Source organism: Salminus brasiliensis, chromosome 15 (genome assembly GCF_030463535.1).
Source record: "Salminus brasiliensis chromosome 15, fSalBra1.hap2, whole genome shotgun sequence".
In the NCBI taxonomy this organism is placed as follows: Eukaryota; Metazoa; Chordata; class Actinopteri; order Characiformes; family Bryconidae; genus Salminus; species Salminus brasiliensis.
Genome location: NC_132892.1, coordinates 21,660,945 through 21,686,303, shown reverse-complemented (window position 1 = coordinate 21,686,303; position 25,359 = coordinate 21,660,945). Strand labels below are relative to the sequence as shown.

Sequence of the window (25,359 nt, the reverse complement as noted above, 5' to 3'; positions counted from 1 at the left end):
TAGTTTTTAATTAATGTTTTAAATGTCAAATTTGGGATCTTAAATTTCAAACCAGACTTTAATTTTGTTTAAATCTTCTATTTTTTTATTTGGTGCACATTTCAGTTCTAAATTTCAAAATAGGATTTCTGAATTTCCAATGAAGAGCTTTAAAATTAGAAAGTGTTTCAGATTTTGCAATTAATTAGTTTTAAATGTCAAAAATATACATTTAGAATTTTATTTAAAACTTTATATATTTAAAACTTTTTTGATACTGTGTAGATGTTCCTACATCCTCAGTAATGTCATATTTCTCAGGATATTTCTGAACTCACCCCACCTATTTAACCCACAATTCTCCCCCTTCCTCCCCCACACATGCACACACACTGTTCTCTCTGCCTCCACACAAACACAAAAGCACAGGGTTGCCTCTCGGAGGCTTTACAGAAAGCACAAAGCCCTCCCCTCGTCTCAGAAACCCATATCCTAATTGATTCTCATTTTCATTAGTCACCGTGAGAGGCTTTTGTCCTCTGGGACTGGGCCCGAGCCAGCGGAGGGAAGCGGTCTGCTGCTCTCTCTAAGCATGACCCACAGAGGTCTTCCTTAAAGAGAGAGAAACCGAGCTTGGGCTTTTGAAGTGCGTCCCCCGCTAACTAAAGGTCAAAATAATAAATGTAGGCCCAATTGAAGCCTAGGGAGGGGAGAGTGGGGGTTGGAGACAGACCAGAGTGTTTTAGGGAGGGGTGGAGGGGAGACGTGCTGAATTCATTGAGTTGGGCATATTCAAAGACAGCACAGCACGGGTCCCGAAGAGAGAGAATGGAAGGTTCATGTGCTCAGACAGTGCTGGCTCCAATGGTCTGTGGCTTTTGCTGAGAACTATCTCTCTCTCTCTCTCTGGCACTCTTGCTCTCGCACTCTCTCTCTCTCTCTCTCTCCATTTATGTCACACTCTCTCTCTCTCCTTGTCTCACACATTATCACAGCGTATCTCAGCGTATTGTTTTATTATTATATACCATTTTCTTTCAACTCCTGAAAACCTAATGGCCTGTGTACTCTTAAAAAATATAACTTTCAGAAGGGTTCCTTGGGGTGATGCCATAACATAACCACTTTTGGGTCCTTAATGAACCCTTTAATGAATTCTTATGTATTTAAATTTATATAGGAAGTAAATAACCTTTTTATTGTTTAAAGAAGGTTAATAGCAATGAAAGGTCAATAACCAATTTTGATTCATTTTAAAGGCCCATGGTTTCCCTTTATTTTAATTTTATTATTTTAATTATATATTTTTATTTTTATACCAAAAACAGTAGATCATCAAATCATTTCCCAGCCTTTTTCTATCCCTTACAATTAAACCGGCTGTCTTGCCTGAGAGGTCTGTACTGTGATGTTAAGATTGATATACGTAAATAACCTTTTGATTTGATTTGACAACCATTTGATGCTCTGTACTGCGCCTTGTTCAAAAGGTTCAGCCCAGAAAGTTCCAGGCTGAAACACTTCATTAATATGAGCAGAGCTAAACTGCTGTATGTTGAATTGTTGGATCTGTAAATGTGATGGTCACATGATGATCACAAAAACAATAAAGAACAAGTTGTTTGTCTCCATATAATATTATATAATTATAATATAAACTACCCCAAACTCTTTCCTCAAAGACATTATTGCAATCTTTCACTCTCATAACCACAAAACATACATATTATTTACATAGTACTTACAAATAAGTCAAAGTAATGACTAAACAATAAATCTTAAGATTAATAACCATAACTACATTTATGTGTGTGGTTCACATCAAAACACAATATTCACTCATCAGCCAAATTACATTAAAACTACAAACAGGTGTGGTAAATACCACTAATTATCTTGTTACAATTACACCTGTCAAGGGTTGGATTTTATATACACACACAGTAACAGAGAATTCTAAAAGATTCACTAACTTTCAAGGGCCACTATACTATAAGCACTCATTGCTGACACAGATGTGCAAATGCATACACACACACAGCCTCTCCAGTCCCTAGACAAAAACGTTTCCAACAGAATAGGACTCACTGAAGCAGATAAACATGAACTGTGTTTATGATGGTGCTAGAACCAATAATTGTGGGATGGGTTGAGGAGTTGGGGATGAGGTGGGGTGGTGATTATCCAACATCAAATCCTCACAGCAGTGCTCCAAAATCTAGTAGAAAGCCTTCCCTGGACAGCAGAGACAGTTACTCCAACAGAAGCAGATTAAACTTGTTTATAATACCCCTAAGTTCAGAGGAAATAGTAAATGAACAGGTGTCCCAATACTTTTGTCTATATAGTGTATGTCTAAATGAAAGGGAATCTAAAGTAATGTTGAAGTACATGCATTTTACCTTTTTGTATATCCCTAAAGACGATGTCAGAGCATTTGCTAATCATACTACTTATGTATGAACAAAGTCCTTTTGTATTATTACTTTTTTATGTTTTGACTTGACCAGCAAATTCTAAATCACAGTGTGGCCAGAGGCAGCAGGTTTAGCTCAGCAGGACTGCTTCAGTTCCACTGACTGGAGGATGTTTAAGAATGCAGCTACATGTGGGGGCCACACAACCTTGGAGAAAATCTGCATTGCCTTTTACTGACAACATAAGAACATGTGTGAATTTATATGCGGGCAGTGGTGGCTCAGCGGTTAGAGCGCCGAGATATTGATAACAGGGTTGTGGGTTCGATGCCACTGTTGGGCCCTTGAGCACGGCCCTTTACCCTCTCTGCTACCCGGGCGCTGGAGTTGGCTGCCCACCGCTCTGGGTGTGTGTGTGTACTCACTGCCCCTAACACATGTGTGTGTGTGAGTGTGTGTTCACTACCAGATGGGTTAAATGCGGAGGACACATTTCGCTGTACACTGCACCTTAACCTTGAGTCAGATGGACATTTGGGATAATATTGTATGCACCTGGTAATGCACCTTTGAGTTCAATATGCATTCACCAACTACGCATGTCTCAGGATATTCAAACTGTGACTGAATCATCTGCACCTGCAGAATTGATGCTAGTCTTTCAGATGCCTTTAATAACTTCTAGAGTTATTTTCCTCATTCTGGCAACAAAGCACTGTCTGTGACTGCAGCTGACATGAGGACCCCATTACATGACCCTAAACACCTCTCTATCACCCTAAATATCACCCACGGCTGCATCGCCAGACGTCACAGCAATCACATCATCAAGTTTACTGATGACACAACAGTTGTGGGGTTTATCACCAACAACGATGAGACTGCCTACAAGAAGGAGGTGAGGCAGCTTGAGTTTTGGGGCAAGGACAACAGTCTCTCTCTGAACATTAGCCAGACCAAGACCAAAGATATGATTGTGGACTTTAGAAGGATGCAAGCACCTCATATGCCTCTGCACATCCGCGACTGACAGTGGAAACTGTGGTACACAGCTTCAAGTCCCTGAAAACCTTCTCCTTAGGCCTCCACTTCCTGAGGCAACTGAAGAAGACTGGCATCATCAGCAGCTTTTACAAAAGCATGCTGACCTTCAGCATCACTGTCTGGTATGAAAACTGCTCTGTCTTGGACAGGAAAGCACTGAAGTGGGTGGTAAAGACTGGCCGGCGCATTACTGGGTCAGGTTTTCCTGTGATCAAGAATATCTACACTGTAAATATGTGTATAGGGTCCACAGAATCAAGAAGGATCTCTCTCACCATTCACATGGACTGTACACACTCCTCCCGTCTGGATGCAGACAATGGAAAATTTAGCACAAGCTCTCCAGACCCATAAAAGTGACTGCCTGCTTACCAGACCTGCCTGATGACCCTACCTTATACCTGTTCCTCACTTTTACCTAACGCACTACCTGCTGCCTTTAAGGCGGCTGGGCTAGTCCCAAAAGTAGCCACTTTTATCAGCCAAGAACAGAAAGCTGAGGCTGCAGTGGGCACAGGCTCACTACAACTGGATAGATACAACTGAAAAAACGTAGCCTGGTCTGATGAAGCTTGATTTCTCCTGAAGCTCTGAAGCTCTGAAGCAACTGCAGGTACACATTTTTTCAAAATGCAATAGAAATATATTTTCCACTATTCTTTTACTAAACTTCTTTTACCAAACGTACGATAATTAAGTTAAAAATCATAAAACAACCTTAATAAAAAATAACGTAACGTAAAAATGTGGAATTTAACAGCAACACCGCCTCATCCATCGCTTCCCACACGATGGCGTTTTCTTTCCCACCCGTATTCAGACTAACTCCGCCTCTCATTGGGCGGACTGCTTGCAAGTATGAACTACAAACCAATCATAGTGCAGGATGCCAGACGGCGCTAGCCAATACTAGCGCGGAGAGGCGGGACTTTCCCGAATACGGGTAGGAAATCCGGCATTGCCACGGTAACCGTTGCACTGTGTTTTTTTTTTTCTCTGCCTCTTTTCTCCCGAGATTTTCCGCAGGCAGCAACCGCAACGGTTACCGACACAGAGAAACGGTGAGCATATTTTGCATAATTTATATCCACCACCTTTCAGATACGATGTTATTCGAAGTGGAATATGTAAGCCCCCGGTTAGAGAGCTCCGCGGTAGCTTTCTGTGGGTTCTGTGGGATGTTAAGATGTTGTTGTGGTGTCGGTGGGGGTTTTAAGCCTAGCGGTGCTAAACCGAGGATGTGACATTTTACCCACAGCTCCTCCTTTAACAAACAGCCGTGTGGTGGCCAGGGATTAACCGCAATACAGGGGGAAACGTAGAAATGAGGGGATTTGTACCCCACAGCTTTGCTGTTAGCCCCTGATGAACATCTGTGTTAGGGATAACTGTCCTTTGCGAGGGAGCGTTAAAACCGTCGGCGGAGATTCAGCAGGTTTAACCTCTCTGCGCTAACACTGAACGGCTCTGCATCTTAAATGCTCGCACCCTCAGCCTTATTTCACTTCATTTTCCATAAAAATAGCAGCATTTAAAAAACTCCACAGTAACAACCTCCTTTTCACAGGCCCTATTTTTACCGTATACAGTGGGTTTGAGTGTGTACTAGTCACTAACCTGCCTACAGCTAGCTAGCCGTGTAGCACTATCTCTAGCTATGTTCTGGACCCTTAATGCGCATAGATCTCTAATCTGTTGGTGTAACATACAAAATACTATATGGACAAAAGTATTGGGACACCCGCTCATTCATTGTTTCTTCTGAAATCAAGGGTATTTAAAAAATACTCTCTACCGTCCAGGGAAGGTGGCTTTCTACTAGATTTTGGAGGAGCAATGCTGTGAGGATTTGATTGCATTCAGCGATAAGAGCGTTAGTGAGGTCAGGGTGTTGGATGATCACCTCCTCACCTAATCCTCAACTCCCCAACCCATCCCATCAGTACTGGATGGAGCACCACCATCATTCCAGAGAACACAGCTCCACTGCTCAATGTTGAGGAGCTTCACACTCCTCTAGACCACGCCTGGCATTAGGCAGCATGGTGCCAATAGATTGATGTTTATCTGCTCCAGAGAGTCCTATTCTATTGGCAGTACGTCTTTACATGGATTAGACAAGCTGTGTGAGCGTGTGTGCATTTGCACATCTGTGTCAGCAATAGATGCAACCCAAGGTAGATGAATGCATTCGCTAGGAGGGGTGTCCACAAACATTTGGACATATAGTGTATGAATATAATCCCAGATGTATCCTTAAAAAAAAAACAGTTCTCAGCTGTTCTCAGTTTTTTATTACCATTAGGTTTAGAGATCAAGAGACTAGGAGTGGACTGTATTTGTTGCTCTGTGCTCTGTGAGATCGGTTTAATGGATTTGACTCCATTTTAGTGTGTGTGTGTGTGTGTGTGTGAGTGTGAGTGTGTGAATAGACTATGTGCTTTATAGTGACTCATAATGAAGTGGCTTAAGAGTCAGAGAACACAATATGTATGCAAAGGCTATGTCCCAATATATATATATATATATATATATATATATATATATATATATATATATATATATATATACTCTGTGTACACTCATGTACTCTAATTCAGAGGTGATATTTATATCTCAGTTGGTTCAGCTTGGAAATCCATACGCATAGGTGAAATTACGAAGCACTGTCGAGTGGAGGTCTGTATGTGAGTGTAAATGAGTGTGAGAGAGGCAGAGAGAGAGGTGTGACCTCATTACCAAGTAAAAGATGCAGACAATTTTGAATAATTTGCTTGTAGTCTACAGCAGAAGACCTGCTATAAATCTCTTTAGTGTTTTTGGAGCATCTGCATCTAAGTATGTGTGTATGTGTGTTGCAGACATGGTAAAGCTGGGCAGTTCTCTTGGTGAGAAGGTGGAGAGGGAGCCATCTATGGAAGATGGCTTTGATAACATCCCTCTGATCACACCGCTGGAGGTTAACCAGCTACAGAAGCCCTTTCCAGACAAGGTAATCAACTCTGCACCTCCATTTATCTGCACTACAAGAGAAACCCCCTAACGCTTCTCAGTTATACTTCATTGTCAAAGTCTTTACAGATGGAGCTTCATAATGGATAGTTTGTTATAGCTGTGAGTATAGGAGTGAGAGTGTCAAGGGAATCTGTTGTGGAATGGCCATACTTTAGAGCGCCCTGGGATTCTCACTAGCACAGCTGTTAAGTAATCGTACTTACATATCGGTGTACCACCCAACCTGATTAAAACCAATTTCAGATGTACTCAGATATGGCTACACATATCAGTTAAAGCCTCACTCAACAGTACTTTGTTCTTGGGAAAAGTCCTAACAAAACATCTACATCGGATTCATGATATATTTAAGAACTACTGAACTGTTCACAGCTCTGCTCTTGTAATGATGGATCCCATTGCCCTCATGAATTGAACACATCCCAATTATGGAAACACTGGTGAACGTCAGAATACCTCTATTCCCTTTACATACGAAAATGAACATGTCCGATTCAAACGATGTAACCATCACTGCCCACATACTTCCATGCGTTCTTTACATTTGCATGGATGTTAAGCAACACATCCACTAGAGGGCAGTTCAGCGTCAGAGGTTTTTGACCTCAAGAAACATGGCAACAGTGGAGGAGGCTGTGATGATGTAAGGGTGAAAGAGGCAGGTGTCCATATGGCAGTGATCATGTCTCACTCTAACTATTGGCTATACTGCCCCTACAATTCATACTGTCCATATCTATAAGCTCTCATAGAACATGCACAAATATGCAATGGCATGAACGCAGAGTTTGGACAGAAGACGCCGTCCATATTCATATTTAATGTTGAGCATCAGTGAGCCTTTTCTTCTTAACAACAGTTGGTGAATCAGGCCCAGTGTATTGTTTAGAGTAATTTTGACTTTTGCTTGGCAGCTTTAGCCTAGTAGTTCACATTGTTTGGTAGAAGAATAGTTTATTGGAAGTATTGCCATTACTAAACTATGTATTGGTATATTTCATAACCAGTTAATATTGTAAAGGCAGTCAGCTACAAAAGGCCACAGATAGCAGTGATTTTACCTCACTTGACATCTAACTATACTTTATCCATGGTAAAATCTTTATCCTACAGCAGTTGGTTTCGACCATACTATCTGATTGGTTAAAGTTTTGATTTGAGTTTTTGGTTAGAGTTTTCAAATAGCAAGATTTTAACAGAGTCTATCCTGCTTTTGTTGGAGTAACTGTCTCTACTGTTTAGGGAAGGCTTTCTTCTAGCCTTTGGAGCATTGCTGAGGGATTGATTGCATTCAGCAACAAGCACATTTGTGAGGTCAGGGTGTTGGATGATCACCCCAACGCATCCTCAACTCACCAACTCATCCCAAAAGTATTGAATGGAGCACCATCCATCATTCCAGAGAACACAGCTCCATTGCTCCACAGCTCAATGCTGGGGAGCTTTATACCCCTCCAGCCCATGCCTGCCGTTAGGTATGGTGCCAGTAGGTTCATGTTTATCTGCTCCAGAGAGTCCTAAATTCTAGTACTTCTCTACAGCGACTAGACAAGCTGTGTGTGTGCTTTTGCATATCTGTGTCAGCAATGGGTGCAACTTAAAGTTGCTGAATGCGTTCATTAAAAGGGGTGTTCACAAACATTTGGACATATAGTGTGCATTAAACATTGCAAGTGCTAACTGTTCTCTAAGCTACTGGAACTACTTTCTGGACTGAGGAAACTGCCAGTATAAGTTTTAAAAGTGTTTAAAAGTTTGTTGAACCTTCAAATAATTTAATGGTTCTTTATGGAACCACAACTGTCCCTTTTTTAAGCACTGGCCAAAAAACAATCGAGTTTTGTTTAGGGTGCTGCGTTATTCTGAAGAACATCACAGCGGTGATGATGTACTACAACCGCTTTTACAGCTGCGGTGTTGTTCATGATAACACACTTCCTCCTGTTCTGTTGTTTAAACAATCATTGGGACTGAGTTCGGTGTCTCATGAGGACTGAGCCTAGTTCTCTCACCCACAAACATGCACCACCACATACGCATATACACTCTCACACATACACACAGATGGCATGAGCACTCTACCCACGCAGTAGGAGTGCAGGATAGAATCAGAGCAGAGTGTTTGTGTTTCATAGTCAAATGACTCATCTTGCCGTGACAGTGATGGCCAAAATTACATAGCATTACAAGATCTGGGAGATTTTTCATGTATGCGTGTGTGTTGAACACTGGTTGGAACAACCCATTGTTTTTAGTTGTTCTCAGTCTTTACCCTTCTGCATTTAATCTGGTTGTGTCTATGGTTATAGGGCCAATTGAGGTGAGCTGTTAATGGGTACAACTGTGGGGCAGTACCCCACAGAGGTGGGATCATCCCTAACAAAAGACAATAGGCTAAGCTTATATGTTTAGGTTTTAAGGATGTGTAACATTAGATTCATCTGTTAATAAAGCATTCATAAGTGTTGGTTCATTACAATCAGTGACCAACCTTTTGCTCTTCTGGTTATTTCTTACACAGTGTTGGAAAATTCCCCCAAATTAATTTTCATAACTGTGGAAATGCAAAAATAAACCTGCTAAAATAAACCTAAAAGTTGTTAACAGGGTCTTTGGAGTCACATTTGGTTTGAATGATGTTTGAGTGTGGAGAACATTGTTCTCAAGAACTTTTTCTCCACATAATGTAACATTTTGATAGCGGGATTGTTCATTTTTCCTTGAACTGTTTTTAGTTGTTTGTACTGAAACCCATGCACTGTTCTGGGAGCTTACCTGCACTCTGTTCCTTCCTGACACTTCATTTCTATAGGTGATTGTCAAAACAACAACTGAGTATCAGCTGCAGCAGAAGAAAAAGAAGAAGCTCTACGTGCCGAGCATTAAGAAGCTCAACATAAACCTTTATGGCGAAGTGTCAGAGAAGGTCAAGGTAAACCACTCTTTGCAGCTGTTATGCTATGCTAGCCTTGAAACCACATGACGGCCGTTTTACAGAAGAGGGATGGTTATTGCCGAAACATCTGCCTGTCATCTTGTGTCATTGTTGGGGTGAACATATAGATAGTTTGTTCCTGTGGGATGAATGCCATGTGCATGTGCTTAGTATATTTGTGTAATGAGTTTAAGTGTTAGTCAACTAATAGTAAGCTTGGCTTTATGGGTTTATCATGTTGTTGTATTTTGTGTTCCAGCTCACAGGACTCATTCTCATCACCTTGGCCTTCCTGGCATGTCTTCTTCTGCTGGTTATGTATAAGGCTCTTTGGTATGACCAGCTAAGCTGCCCTGAGGGTTTTGTCCTGAAGGTAATTTACACAGTATTCCAATCATCCTCATTAATACAGAGCTGGTACAAAAAAACATCAAAATAAAGGTGCTCTCAGTGGTCTAATGTGCTGGTACTATGGCCGCGGGGTCGCAAGTTCGAATCCCGAACCATACAGCTTTGCCATCGGTGGCTGGAGTCTGAGGGAGCACAATTGGCCAAGCTCTCTCCAAGTGGGTTAATGGCGCTCTCCCTCTTCGTGATTTTGAAGCGATGTTGGCTAGGACAGGTGTCTGTTAGCTGGTGCAATGAAGCTAGGGACCCAGTGCTCTCCATGTATTGGGAGGAGAAGTCCTTACCCACGGTGGTGTCAGAGGCATTGCTAGTGCTAGGGGAGTTACGAATAGGTGGATAAATTGGCAGTACCAAATTAGGAGGTTCTACTGTGGCATTGCTCAAAGAACCATTTGTAGCACCTTTATTATTAGGGAATGCAAGGTTACAAGTAAATGAAATTAGCATTGTGCAAAGAAGCCTACATGACAGCTGGTGCTCACTGGCTTTCGTTTACAGTCACATTGCCATCGCCAGGTGAAATATTCAGTGAAAACACAGTGTGATTTGTGAACGTAGGTCAATTGCTCTCACTTTACTAGATCACTGCTGAAAACATAGGCTAAATGCTGTCCTCAGTCTGGATGTCATCCCTGGTGGTATATGTCAAAACTTGCCAGCAATTACACAAGTGTTTTTTCTACAGCATGATTTTAGTTCAGAACAATTGCTCCCACTTTCCATTCTAATCATCTTTGAGCGACAGCAAAGCGTTCATGCATGCTAAGATAACCTCTGAAACTGCGGCATTAGCTCCTGGCCATCTTGGAGCTGCGGTTTCTGGGCCAGACAGCAATAGGTTTTTTTCCTTCAGCTGTGCGAGAGTGTGAGAATGTCTTTAATTAGTCTTAACTGTGACTAAACTGTGATTAAGGCCTGCAGGGGTTTCCGCCTCAGCCCCTTTGATGTCGACGCCACGGCTGCCATTAGCGCGCTATGCTAACGTAGTGTTGCCGACTTGAAAAGCAGTCAAATTGCCTCTCATTAAGAAGGAATGAGCTCCGTCAAGGCCGAGGCTTGTTGACATCCACTTGACTGACGGCTTTTAGTTAGAGAAACGCCGGGGATCCTCTCCTCAGCTTCACTCTCCTTTGGGGCGCCCAACTGTGGTTGTCCACGGCTCGGCTGTCACTTCAAAACCAGCCTCTAAAAACGCTTTGACAAATAGGAGGGCCTTTAGTTTTTTTTGTTTTTTTTTGTTCCCCTACTCAAGGCTCCCAGACGTCTCGAGGCGCACAATGTGAATTTATTCATATTAATGCAGGTAGTGAATCTGTTAAAAGATGAGATGCCGTCCTTGATCATGTAGCAAAGGAATGCTGTCAAAATCAAAGGTAGCTGGTTGTCGCTGAGTGTGTTTTTCACTAAGCATGAGTTTTGTGTTCTTTTTGAAGTAGGTCTTGAGTCTGGCCCTGCCATGTCGTAGTAGTTTAACCTTAATCCTGATCAAATGCTATTAAATGCAAAAACACACTATTTATGTCCAAATGTTTGTGGACACCCCTTCTAATGAATGCATTCAGCTAATTTAAGTTGCACCCTTTGCTGACACAGATGTGCAAATGCACACACAAACACAGCTTGTCTAGTCCCTGTAGAGAAGTATTATGAATAGATTAGGACTCTGAAGCAGATAAACATGAACCTATTGGCACCATGCCTAATGCCAGGTGTGGGCTAGAGGGGTATGAAGCTCCCCAGCACTGAGCTGTGGAGCAGTGGAATAATGGTGTTCCATATAATACTTTTGGGATGAGTTCAGGAGTTATGGGAGAGGTGGGGTGGCGATCATCTAACATCCTGACCTCACTAACGCTCGTGTCACTGAATGCAATCAAATTCTCACAGCATTGCTCCAAAGTCTAGTAGACAGCCTTTCCTGAATATTAGAGGCAGTTACTCCAAAAGCTAAATAAAAAACACATTTTTTAAATATCTTTTTGATTTCTGATTTCAGAAGAAACAATGAATAAGCAGGTGTCCCAATACTTTTGTCTCTAACAACTATTAATCATATTCATAACACTAACCCGAATGTGTTTTACTTGTTTCCTCTGTACTGTGTTAGCACAGCTGGGAAAGCCCTCCAAATTTGTTTTGCCATCTGTGTGTCCTAGTTAACAATAGACTGAGCATGTTAATGTTAGAGTTCCTGTAAAAGTTGTGTATCCAAATCTTAAGAATGTACCCCAATAATTCACATTCCCTTTCTTCCTTTAAAACCTAGCATAAGCACTGTACTCCTGCTGCTCTTGAGATGTACTACCCGGAACAGGAGCCCGGCTCGAGGGGCAGCCTGTACACCGCCATCAGCCACCTCAACCAGGCCAAAAAGGCTCTTCCTGAGCTCTCCTCTCCATGGCTGCCGGTCATCAATGCCCTGAAGGAGGCCCAGAAGGCCAAAGAGGAGGCGGCCCACTCCCAGCAGTGAGGGCTGGGAAAAGGGTGTGTTCAGGTATGACAAAGAAGGCAAAGGCGTGGATAGACTGGACACTGAGGGAGGTGGTTGGATGGTTCTGTGTGTGTATGCTTGGTGTTTGAGGTGTTAGATTGTGAATGATAACCAAGGTGATATGGGTGTATGTGTGTGCGCAAGCTGTTGTTGATGTGTCGCAAGCATCCAGGCAAGATAAGATATCTGTCTTTTGAAGTGCTGAGTTTGAAACCAGTTTAAATCAGTGGCTCTGCATTGGAATCTACCTTACTCGTACTTGATGATGATACAAACCACTTTCAGCTGTTCAGCAACCTTCTCAGTGTATTAAATCACATGTAGATATTCGCAACCGGTCCTCAAGCCAGCTTGAGGCTCACAACGCTGACCTTTGACTCATCGTGGTTGTGCGGATACGTTTGTTTTCTTCAGTGTTCGTGCTTCGTCATTTCCGAATGTCGTCCTTTAGGGGCTCTCACTCATAGATTAACGTGTTTAACGTAACTTAGCTTAGTGAAAAACTGCATGGCCTGTAAAAACGTGCTCTCGAGAACTGCAGTGCAAATCCAGAAAAGAGCACTCTTACAACAACAACAAGAACAAACTCATTTCTCAAACCAGTTACAATTAAATGCATATCATGATCAGTACCAGTAGAAGGTTTGTGAACCCTTTACAATTTTCTGTATTTCTGTATAAATTTACATACTAGAACGAGAGCCCATTAAAAGAAACGATTGAAACACATTTTTTTTGTTTTTGTTTTACATTTATTTATTTATTATGTATATAAACCTCTAGGACGATGCTTACATTTAACAGGGTATTTGAAGTCAGCTGTTACAGAAAGAAAGGTGATTTAGGATTTCAAGAATGTTAACTTGGGTCTTCACTATCAAAATTTGAATGTGTTACCTAAAAAAACAGTGGGTTTTTTTTTTCATTTCTAAAGAGTTTGGCCACCACAGTACCACTGTCTGGCAGATATATACAAATGTGTAAGAATATATAAGAATGAAAAAGCTAAAGAAAGAATGGAATTGTAAGAGAGCTGTGGAGTTTCTAGCCCCGGGCTGTGAGAACTTTACAGTGACTTTATGTAGCTGTTTTTTTGTTTGTTTGTTTGTTTGTTTGTTTGTTTGATTTTTTTTAAGTTTGTGTAGGTGCATCCTGGACTGTGCATTTCCAGGATGCACACTCGTAAACCAATTTTGGAATGGCCAGGTCAAAGTCTAGACCTTATCCCAGTTGAAGCAATGGGCCACAGGATTTCAGGATTGATTGCCAGTTGCCAGAAACATTGGGTGGAAGTGCTCTTTATCTAGTTTAAGAATTTCATTGAAGTGATCTGATCTCAACACGGTCGAATTAATGCAGAAATGCAGAAAAGGGTCTACACACTTTCTAGCAGCACCCATAATCCATTCCTTTGCAAAACACATTCTGCTTAAACTCAACACAAGATGATATAACTGTAGTTCACTGACTTTTGCTTTGCGCATAGACATGCTTTGTTTAACACATCCCCACAATGCTCCTGCTGAAATTCCAGTATCCATATCAATGTAAAACCATTAGCTGTTCACACAGCCGTGTAAATAGAAGAGTAAACCTCGCTGAATGTAATGTGAAATACAGTTGTGAAAAACAGGTTTTTAATATGTGGCGTTTTCTGTTTGTTTGCGTTCGAACAGACATTCACAAGAAACCCGAACCACCAGCAACCGTAAAAAGTATTAAATAAAACACGTCCTGTTAGGAGTGCTCAAGAATGTGAAATTAAACCCCAGTACGAAGCTTTGTAACCTCTGAATGTGTGTTATTTAGTGTGTGTTCTGAAGGACGCTCTAAAGAATGTGCTAATTTAAGCTCACTGATCATAACCACATTCCCCCAACTTACTTTGATTGTACTATACAGTCAATATTTTACCTTAAAAAGCCATTTGTATTATTTATTTGATTTCCTCTGTATAGCTTTCACATATCTGTTGTAATGAATTGCTTATTTTTATTACTTTTCAATATTTATTAACTTGGAAACTCATTTTTTAATTTATTTTTGTATATTTTTGTGACGATTTTTACTGGAAACGGGACGTTAGTGTAAGATTCCTTTAAGAAGCAGCTACTGATGCTAATCATCCCACACTGTAAAGTCATGTGTATGTGTGGCAAACTACTGTTACTCATCAGCTTCATCTCACCAAAATAAAGATTTCAGTATTCAGCGCTCTTTGCTGTCTCTTTATTTTTTTACAGTGCTGGTCAATGTTGATCAAATTATATTAAATTATATCAGATGATTTAAATGTGTATTTATGCACTAAAAGTACAGCCTGATCTCCTAGTGAAAAAGTCCACATTGGTAATTTGATATTGTCTTGTAAAACGACCCATTGCCATGCTAAGAGGAAACACAACCTCTAGCAGAGAAGAAAAGCCTACAGGCGACTCTTCTAAGAGGCGACCCTCAACCGAGAGCCAACTAGTCAAACCCAACATTACTGTAACCAAGCAAAAACTGATGTCTGCCCTTTACTTTCTCTTTTATAAGCTCAGAAGAGTTCAGAAACAGCAGGATTTTCTCCAGCCTTTTTCTCTTTTTCAGTTCCTCTATAGGGACATGACAGATAGGTTGTGTTAGCGTTTATGTGTATATGTATATTTTGCTCAACTGCGCTACCAGTGGACGGGTAGAAAAATTACAGAATAGGTCGTCATGTTTGACTGCCACAATCAATGAATAGTGATGTCTCAATATGAGATCTGTCTGACTGGCCTGACTGACCTGACTGGCTACCCCGCAATGCAGTGCAGACTGAAACACTTCCTATAACCTCAATGCAAATAGGTAGAACTCAATTGCTATATGCTAAATTGGTGGATTTATGCAAATGTGAACATTTCTGTGGCTTTGGGAAACCTTTTTTTATGTCATATGTTTTAATACTAAATGAAATCATTTTAATATGACACAATTTAGTTTTTTATGTTTTGTTTTATGTAAGTTTTTTGAAGTAATAAACTCATGCTTAACTGTTTAACTGGGTTGTTTTTATCTTTTAAAAGTATATCATAAACAGAATAGTAAATAATAAAATCTGGCATAATTAGATAATTGATTTTGTTTTCACTATTTAATTCAATTTTATTTTATTTTATTTTATCATTGCTGACACAGATTGGCACCATGCACCCAGCATTGAGCTGTGGAGTCATGGAGCTCTGTTCTCTGAAATGATGGTTGGTGCTCCAACTGGTTGGTGAACTGGGGATGAGGTGGGTTGGGGATCATCCAACATCTTGACCTTACTAACGCGCTTGTCGCTGAATACAATCAATCCAGGATAAACTCTTTTTAATACCCTTGATTTTTAGAAGAGACAATGAATGAGCAGGTGTCCCAATACTTTTGTCCATATAGCGTGTATAAGCATAATACAATGACTCAAGACCTGCTCTGATGGCTTTAACATCTTAACAATGAAAAAAGAAAAAACTGATGAAGATGAATGTGTGAGTGAGGAATGCATGTCCTGTGTGTGTGTGTGTGTGTGTGTGTGTGCGAGCCTGCTGTGCGTCTGTCTGCATCTCATTTACACTCCCACATTTTTCACACCGCCACCTTGCACGCTCTGCTCTGTAATGAAATCAACATTTTCATCTACTTCACTCTCTCTCACTTTCTCTCTCTCTCGCGTTCTCTCTCTTTCTTTGAGTGACAGAACGTAAAAAGCCACTTGCCCAGGGCATGGAACCAAATAAAGTGTTAAAAAGTATTTATGAGGGTATTTACGGGGCCCAAGCCTGGTCAAGGCGCAGCGAACGTTGCCAGGAGAGCGAGGGCGCTTGCACTGGGGAATGTGTAATATATGTGTGTGGAGAAAGAAAGACAGAGAGAGAGAGAGAGAGGGGGGGGTCAGGAGAAACGTATTAAATGTGTCGGGGACTTATTTTGCAGTCAGGCCTGTTCTGATGGCGCTGGTTTACAGGGTTACAGTGTAAAACAGCGGCTCGTCTGTCATTTGATTTGGCCGTTCGGGTCTCCAGCTTTGTTCACCTGAGGGCAGAGTGGAGTCAGCAGGTAGCTGAACAACAGCCTGAAGAACACAACTCATTTACTCAGACACTCATAACTCACTTCATGGATTTGAGAGCTGTGTGAACAGAGAGTGTGATATAATGAGTCAGTGACTCACTGATGTAACAGCCCTGCACAACAACAATCTTGTGTGTGTGTGTGTTTCTACTAGAGGTGTAATATGTGTCCATGGGTTGTGCTGCATCAGTATGAGGGAGGGGATTCAACTGCATCAGTTTTAGAGCCTATCAATCATAGTGAATTTGTGAAATTGAATCATACATGATTCACAAAAAATATATACATATATAAGGTATGCACATGACGTCACAGGTTAGGGGAGTGGCACAAAAACAGGAAAGAGCTGTTGTGTGGAATTCTGAGTTCTCCTTCTACAGAAGAAAAGAGAAATGAATGGACTGCAATTCACAGAAATGACTGAAATCCTAATTTGCTATCTGTCTATCTGCCTGTCTGTCTGCCTATCTCTACTTCTATCTATTTATCTGTTTGTCTGTCTATCTACCTGCCTTTCTGCCTGCCTGCCTGCCTGCCTGTCTGTCCGTCTGTCTATATGTATTTATCTATCCATCTATCTGCCTGTCTCTCTATCTATCTGTCTGTCTGCTTGTCTGCCTGTCTGCCTACTTATCTGCCTGCCTACTTACAATCTGTCTGTTTATCTGTCCGTCTGTCTGTCTTTTTTCCTGAAATGGTTCTCCAGCCGATCTGTCAAGTTTAATTATTTTATTTTATTTACAAGACATCCAGCTCATTGTCTTCATTAATATACACTACCAAAAGTTCAAGTCAAAAGTTTTAGAACATGTGTTGCATGGCCCACGCAAGCCTGCTTTGCTTGTTTTGCCATCTCAGCATTGACGTTCTTACTGACACCTGTTAAACCTGCAGCTCCAAGTCTTCTCCTCACAGTTGACACTGAGACTTGGTCCAGGTGCTGTCACCTGAGCCACCTATCACACAAGGTGTTGACTCTCAAAAACTTCTGATGATGTTGTGGATGTGAGTCTGTACCAGACCTCTTCAGTTTTCACTATTTTTAAAGGAAACTGTACTCACAATGTTCCATCAACACTTTTAGGAGGTCAATATGCCTTCCTTTATTTAGTGTCTTCTTTCAGACATTATAATATGGATCTGAATGCGCAATGACCTCAAAATATATATACACACTATATTGCCAAAAGTATTCGCTTGCCTGCCTACGCACGCATATAAACTTGAGTGACACCCTATTCTTGATTCATAGGGTTTCCTGTTTGAAACGTGTGGGGTCACACCATAATCCCCCCTCCACCAAACTTTACATTTGGCACAATGCAGTCAGACAAGTACCATTCTCCTGGCAACTGCCAAACCTCGGTACTGGACTCGTCCATCGGATTGCCAGACAGAGAAGCGTGATTCGTCACTCCAGAGAAGAGAGTCCAGAGGCACCGCGCTTTACACCACTTCATTTGACGCTTTGCATGGCGCTTGGTGATGTAAGGCTTGAATGCAGCTGCTCGGCCATGGAAATCCATTGCATAAAGCTCTCTGCACACTGTTCTTGAGCTAATCTGAAGGCCACATGAAGCTTGGAGGTCTGTAGCGATCGACTCTGCAGAAAGTTGGCAACTCCGCTGACCCTGCTCTGTCATTTTACGTGGCCTACCACGTTGTGGCTGAGTTGCTGTCGGTTCCAATCACTTCCATTTTGTAACAATACCACTGACAGCTGACTGTGGAATATTTAGGAAATATTTAGGAAATTTCATGACTGGACTTGTTGCACAGGTGGCATCCTATCACTGTACCACGCTGGAATTCACTGATCTCCTTAGAGCGACCCATTCTTTCACAAATGTTTGTAGAAGCAGTCTGCATGTATTAGCTATGGCCATGGAATTGATTGGAACACCTGAATTCAATGATTTGGATGGATGAGTGAATACTTTTGGCAATATAGTGTAGATATATGCTCTGATTCTTATATTCTGATTCTTCAAACATGCCTTTTTGTTAATGTCCATCTGTTCGTCATAACATGAGTGGAACATCTTTTGGTGCTTAATCACAGGTTCTTCAGCAAGAGCAACAAACTATTTAAAACCACATCAACTTGGTTGTGTAATTTTTTTATAATTGTGCTTTGCCTTATTAAATGATGGCCTGTGTTCTCTATTATGTAGAACTCCATGTATTAATCACTGCTGTCCAATGAAAAACATGTATGTCCATTTTTGTCTGTTTTTAGTTTTCTCTGTAGCTGCTCTGTACCCTGGGTGAATACTTGGATGAATGGACCAATAGAAATGCTATAAATCACTTGGAACCATTTTGGAGATGCATGTTTTTCATTGGACAGCGATGATATTTACTTATAGTTTCAAAAGGGTTCTACATAGCACCAAAAATGTGCTGTGTCATGTTGTTAGACTTTTTGATCTGAAACATATACACAAATACTATCTTTTCTCACATACACTATCAAATACACACAAAAAGGGTTCTATATAGTACTGAAAAGGGTTCTTTGGTTTGTATGATATTGGAACCGTATTCTACAACAGATTCTATTTGTAATCATAGAGCCATTTAAGCAGGCAGGGACCCAATTAAGCATTTAAAGGGTTCAACTAGGTCATGGTTCTGAGCTTGCCCTTACTGAAGAACCCTTGAAGAACCCTTTTTAAAGGGTGTTACAGCAGTAATAGAAAAGTGTAAAAGTGAAAAATGAAAAAAAGACACTTGCCAGGCCCAGCTCAGGCCAGGTTGCTGAGGTCAGAGGCGGGCTGGGTGAGGAAAGGGTTAAACGAGAGTGAGCGAGAGATTGACGGAGAGAGGGAGAAAGGGAGAGGGCTGAATGGAAAATGAAAGAGAGGAAGAAAGAGGCTGAAATATAGGATCCAGACAGGATGATTAAACTGCAGTGGGGGAGCTTGATGAGACAGTGGCGTGCCGAGTGGGCCAGGGTCAAGCCCGTGGGCTGTGTGTGAGTGTGTGTGTGTGTGTCTCTGTAGGATCTCCCCAGCACTGGCGCCAGAAGAGAATGCCACTAGCACAGCAGACACCCTGAACATACATACATGCACGCACACACACACTCTACCTCTCCCATTCTCACACACTCCCCCCACCCCCCCTACACACACACACACACACACATGTAATCTCTTGCTCTCACACACAAACAGGCCGATGACAGCAGCAGAACACTTCCCCCTGACCTACACCATAATTATCTCAGTTCTACAATAGAGTCGCTCATCATCACACCATTACTGTCACACACCTCACACTCCACTCTCAGCTCCCGCTCACTCTCTTACACACACACATACACACACTGATTACATCAGAAACACACACTCAGCACAAGAGAGCAGTGCAGACAGTCAAACTGAAAGGCCTCTGTTCCCTGTCTACACAGAGAGACTCCAACAGCGCCACCTGGAGGACACATGTAGAAGCTCAGACATGCAGCTGAGATTGACTCTATTCACACTGAAATTAATTATCTGCAGATTTATAACATGTTTGATTGGATTTGTTTTATATTTGAATGTCTAGAAAAATAATAAAACAAAATGAAAATAATTCAAAACTTTATCAAATGTATTTTTTAATTTATATATTTTTTATTTATAAGTTTGATCTGCGCCGTGGTTTGTACAACGGAAATTATTGTGGATCAGAAATGTGTAATAGATATTTTGTTTTGAAGGTTTTAAAATAAAAAGGAAACTAACTAACTAAATAAAAGGAACCAAAACGTGATTCTAATCTGTAGAAAATTTGTTTTTATTAGTTTTTAATTCAGTTTTATATATGTTTGTTTTTTCACTGCAGAAATAAGTGGGTTAAGACTCAGCAGTGCTTTTTTGTTTGTTAGCTTGTTTGTGGAATTTAGAAGTTATTCACTTTCGTAGTAGGAAAAAAAAGCAACAGATATCTTCAATAAAATAATAATGAAAATAAACAGATGAAAAAAAACAATACAACAACAAAATATTATTAGAAATCATGATCAGCTTGGTTCAGTACGTTGTTCCAAAGCAGTTTAACAGAACTCTACACTTGTTTGCCTTTTTTTGGTTGGGCCCGTCACCACCAACCCTTTTAAAATTTTTATTTCTAATGTGTTATTCATTAGGGAGGACAAAAGCAGATGGTGTGATGTGAATGAGGGGGAAAATACAAAAAACGACTTAATCATTGATAATAGTATTTGTAGAAAAAATAAATAAACAAAGGACATCATGAAACGGAATTATTAACACTGTTAACTGTTTCTGTGATATGTTCTATATTATTGTTGTATAGAGACAGGAATGTGTGTGTGTGTGTGTGTGTACGAGCAGGCAAGAGAACTGTAACTCCAGATGGAGATTTCTTATGTTATAGAGTGGTTTGAAATTGGGTATTGAGTTTTAGTTGGTTTAGTTGGTTTGGTGGGACGATTGCTGTTGAAGGAAGTAAATCACTGCTGTCCAGATTGAATCATATTCAGTGTTTTTGATGGTTTTCCATAGATATATAATAAATCAGTGCATTTTTTACAAAGCATGATAGTAATGGTGTTTTTTCATTTCCAATTCATGAGGATGTTGTTGTTTTTTGTTTTTTTGGTGATGGTTAGAGCCGTGGGTAGGACAGTGGAGGTTTCTTTAGTCGAGTTGATTGCTTATGTGGCCCCTAGCAGACATAGTTTGGGGGGGGTAGGGGGATAGTGATATTTAAGCATCTTTCTTCTCAGAAGTGTTTCATGGTTGCGGACATAATTCTTAACTCTTAACCCCCCCTTAACGCAGCAAGGCTTATTACACACTAAGGTGTATTATTCAGTACCTACAGGTATTTCTGTAGAAACTGATGGGGCTATTCTTTGATAATAAAAGGTTGTTTTTTTTTCAGACCAACGGGCCATAGGCTGTTTAAGGGGTTGATGAACAAACTAAAGGAGACAATAGCAAAAAAAACTGTTGCCCTCTTACAAATAACAAATCATAAAAAAGTACTGTGGACTAGATATAATCATAGAATAACCACTTGGGTCCCTAAATAACCTTCTGGTTAGATCATTTCAATCATTTCACTTTTTTTCAGGAAAAACGTGCTGCTGCTGTGATGTCACTCCAAAGACCTTTTTGGCACCTTTGCTTTAAGAGTGTAAAAGATTGAGAGAGAGAAACACTAAGACCATCCAAAGCTCATCTTCTGGTGGATGAGACTCTGTGTTAGACACATATAGAAAGTTGGTAGATATGAGGACATGGTAATGAACAAATATTCACTGTATTCATCCCAGCAGAGCTGCAGAATTAGCCCGTGTCCTGAGCCTCAGCTAGCAATTACGTGGGCTATTATCATACTTCCCGGGGTTGAGAATGTGAGGTCGCATTAGTCATTAGTTACGCACTGAAATGGCATCTTCCATCCGAGCCCACTCTAAAGAACAGGCCCTGTTTTTTTTCTCTACAGTCATTGGACGAATGATTTTTTTACGACGTCCTGTGATTAAACTTTAGGGTAGCGGCTAATGGGTGAAATGTCAAGGGGAAACAGGGGGTTTTCATTAAAAATGCATCTGTGTGTGTGTGAGTTTGTGAGATGTGTTGTCCTGTACCGGCTTTCTGACTAAGTTTTAATGATTAAGGTTTTAAAATTGTAGGATGGAATTATCAAGTCAGCATAAGCAGGCGTGCTCTCTTACACACACATGCATTTAATCCTCATATTTAATGAAGACTGCATTTACTTCTCTGAGACTGCCGAGCTGCTGGCGTACTGCTAGTGTACACATATTTATAAATCTGTTATTTTGCTGTGGTTTGATCTAATTTATCTACAAGACAGACAGCACTGGTTCTATGTAGGACCCCGACAATCACAAACACTTTTTTACCTGGTTGAAGGCTCTTCATATAAAAGAAAAAAGCTCTTGTTGATGTTTTTTTTTTAAATAATGTTATTGCTACTAATTCTTCTATTTAGTCCAAGTCCAAGAACTTGTTTAGTACTATATAGAAGCGTTTTTGCTTAGAGTCTAAATAAATGCCTTTCACTGTGTACAGAAATGTTTAACTCAAATAAAACATTATTATTGAACATCACTATTACTATTCACAATTACTATTGTGTTATATTGGATATATATATAAACAAATGGGCATGGCTAGAGAGATAGAAATTGAGCAGTGGAACTGTGTTCTCTGGAATGATAAAGGGTGCTCCATGCAATACTTTTGGGATGAGTTGAGGAATTGGGAATGAGGTGAGGTGGTGGTCACCCAACAATCTGACCTCACTAATACTCTTGTCACTGAATGCATTCAAATCCTCACAGCAATGCTCCACAATCAAGCAGTAAACGTCCCTGGAAAGTAGAGACAAGTACCCCAACAAAGGCAGGACCAACTCTTTTTTTAATGCCCTTTATTTTGGAAGAAAGAAAGAATGAGCAGATGTCCCAATACTTTTATCCATATAGCGTATTCTTGTTCTTTCTTCAGAAACATTGGGTGCAAAGTCTGACGCCAAGTCAAAATCATGTATAAAAGCCCATGTTATTATATTTCAGAAGGTTGTTAAGGATCAGGCTGGTAAAATAATGTTGAGCGCTTTTGAACCTCTTTTGAAGAAACGCTGGGATCTTTAGGGCATCACAGAGAATATAAAAGTAAAGCTTCATGTGTTTCATCTCTCATGTTCCTGGTGGGAAGCTTCTGTACATTACCAGTAAGTCTTCTATTTGGATCACAACTAAGCGTTTAGGTTGAGTTATCTATTCTTCCTGATTCAGAATGTGATGGATTACTCCTAGCTCAGTCCATGTCCAGGCAAGTGCTCTAGTAATAAAGGGGGTAATTATCCACTTTAGAAGTTTAGAAGTTCACAGATACAAGGCTGAAACACACTCCTCTTGCTGGAATTCATAACTGATGCAGCAATGAAGTAATGAAAAAAGCCCAACAGTTCGTAATCGGGCTGTAACAGTCTACAATATTTTACACGTCTTGATTTAACAAAGCTCTAATTGTGTACTAGACAGATTGGCTTGGCTCAGATAGAAAAACCTGTCGCTCCACCCTCTAACAACACAAACCCCATGATATCAAAAATCGTATCAAAAAGACTTTTTTTAATGTTCATTCATTTGAGCAAAGAAACCATAGCCTCTCCACCCACTACACATAACTGTAATGGATGATCCCTGAGGCCGATTTCTGATCATCGACGGATCCTGATTTATAATAAAAAGTAAACGAGAGACGCTTGGAAAAGGCAGTGGGATGTATTACGGTTTGAAATTCTGGTTGACACTGCTGTAAAAGCTCAGTTCTAGCAGGTGGCAGTGAATCATTAGGAAACAAGAGATCAAGAGTCTGTAATTACATTTGCCTTAATTTACCCCTGAAAACATTATCTCACTCTTAATATGAAGTGAGGTGGCCTAAAAAACAAAAAACTTAAATACACTCTTAGAACATGAACATACGCCTTCATTTTTCCCTTCATGAGCTCTTCCTCATAGCTCTACCAGTGCCTGACTGGACCTTTCAGGTCATGTAGTGAGTGATCAGTGTTCATCTCTTTCATAAAGGAGATGACAGCTTCCTCTCCTCATGCTTTTAATGATGGGACAGGAGGAAGTGGAAGTGCACCCCATCTGGAGATGATCTTCACCCTTATAGCCTTCGGGGTCAATCAACCTGGAGTTCGAGATTGACCTGATGAGAGCCAAACTTAAAGTTGATCAGCTACAGATTCAGTAACGGTAGAAGGCACCTGGAAATTCTCCTTGAAAACTTTCTAAGAAACAACAGGGACGTCTGTTGGTCATACTGAAGAAAGTTATATAAAATTAATGAATGACTAATTATTAAAAAGCAGATCTGAAGAAATACACAGTGACATACACTTTATGCAGTGCTAGATCATTAGAGCTAGGCCTTCAGCTCATGCCATGAACATCATGCCATCTTTAAAATAATGCCTAATAATGCCTCTATAGGAATTCTAGTATGTTAGCACTGAGCTAACACTTACAAACCGTCATTTTTGGCTGTTCTTGATTAAACACACATCTGAAGCTTGGAAACGTCATTGCTTTCATCATATCTAAAAGCTTGGAACAAACATTAGCATATGTTTTTCAGATGAACAACTGATGCACTTGTCCTTCAATTCAGCTTTTGAAGATCTGGACCAGTTGGAGAGTCCACTTGGCTGCACCTACCCAGATTATCCTGTATGTGTTTTAGTGGGCATGCACAAGTAATGAACCAAAACCTAACTATGAAATATGAATATGACTGTAATACTTACAGAGTTTAAATACAAAAGGTACGATGACTAAATGAAATAAAGTGTAATGTATTACAGATATACACGCTGATCAACCGCAATGGTTGCTATGCTATGACTGATCGTTGTATATATTTCTTGCGCCCCAGAAATCATTACTGCATGCTCATATGTTTGTAGACACCTGCTAGTCCATCATTTCTTTGCATTTGATTGCATTCATGAAGAAGAGCGGTAGTGAGGTCGGGTACTATTGTTGAATGATTAGTTCTGGATCCAGAGCCCTCCAGATCATCCCGAAGGTATTGGATGGAGCTCCAGTCCTCTAGAGAGCACAGTTCCACTGCTGCTCCACAGTCCAGTGCTCCATAGTCCAGGGTTTCACCTTTTAAGCTTTTGCTTGGCACTGAGCTCAGTGACCTCAGTGAAGTTCATGTATGAGTGTTCCCCAGTTTCCCTTTCTACTGAGTGAATGCAGAATTGCATGCTTGCATCAGCTATGGGTTCACTCTGACAAGCTGATCTCACAAATTAGAAGTCTCACTACTTACTACTCAACTTCTGAAACACCACATCGACTCCCACACTGGAGGAGAGCGATGAAATCCTGGTAGTACAGGAGGCACAGGTTGGTTTTGTACATATTTGTTTAAGTCTGTACATTCAGTTGAGACATTGCTCCATGATAGGTTGGA

General features: G+C 40.6%; 1 protein-coding gene across 1 annotated transcript; it reads left to right on the top strand.

The window, feature by feature from the left end:
* Window positions 1-4,393: 4,393 nt before the first annotated feature.
* caly (calcyon neuron-specific vesicular protein) lies at window positions 4,394-14,500 on the top strand. The gene is made up of 5 exons (XM_072657447.1): window positions 4,394-4,501; window positions 6,302-6,432; window positions 9,268-9,387; window positions 9,650-9,763; window positions 12,065-14,500. The coding sequence occupies exons 2-5, from the start codon at window positions 6,304-6,306 to the stop codon at window positions 12,266-12,268; spliced, it is 567 nt and encodes a 188-aa protein (XP_072513548.1). The 5' UTR covers window positions 4,394-4,501; window positions 6,302-6,303; the 3' UTR covers window positions 12,269-14,500.
* The last annotated feature ends 10,859 nt before the right edge of the window (window positions 14,501-25,359 follow it).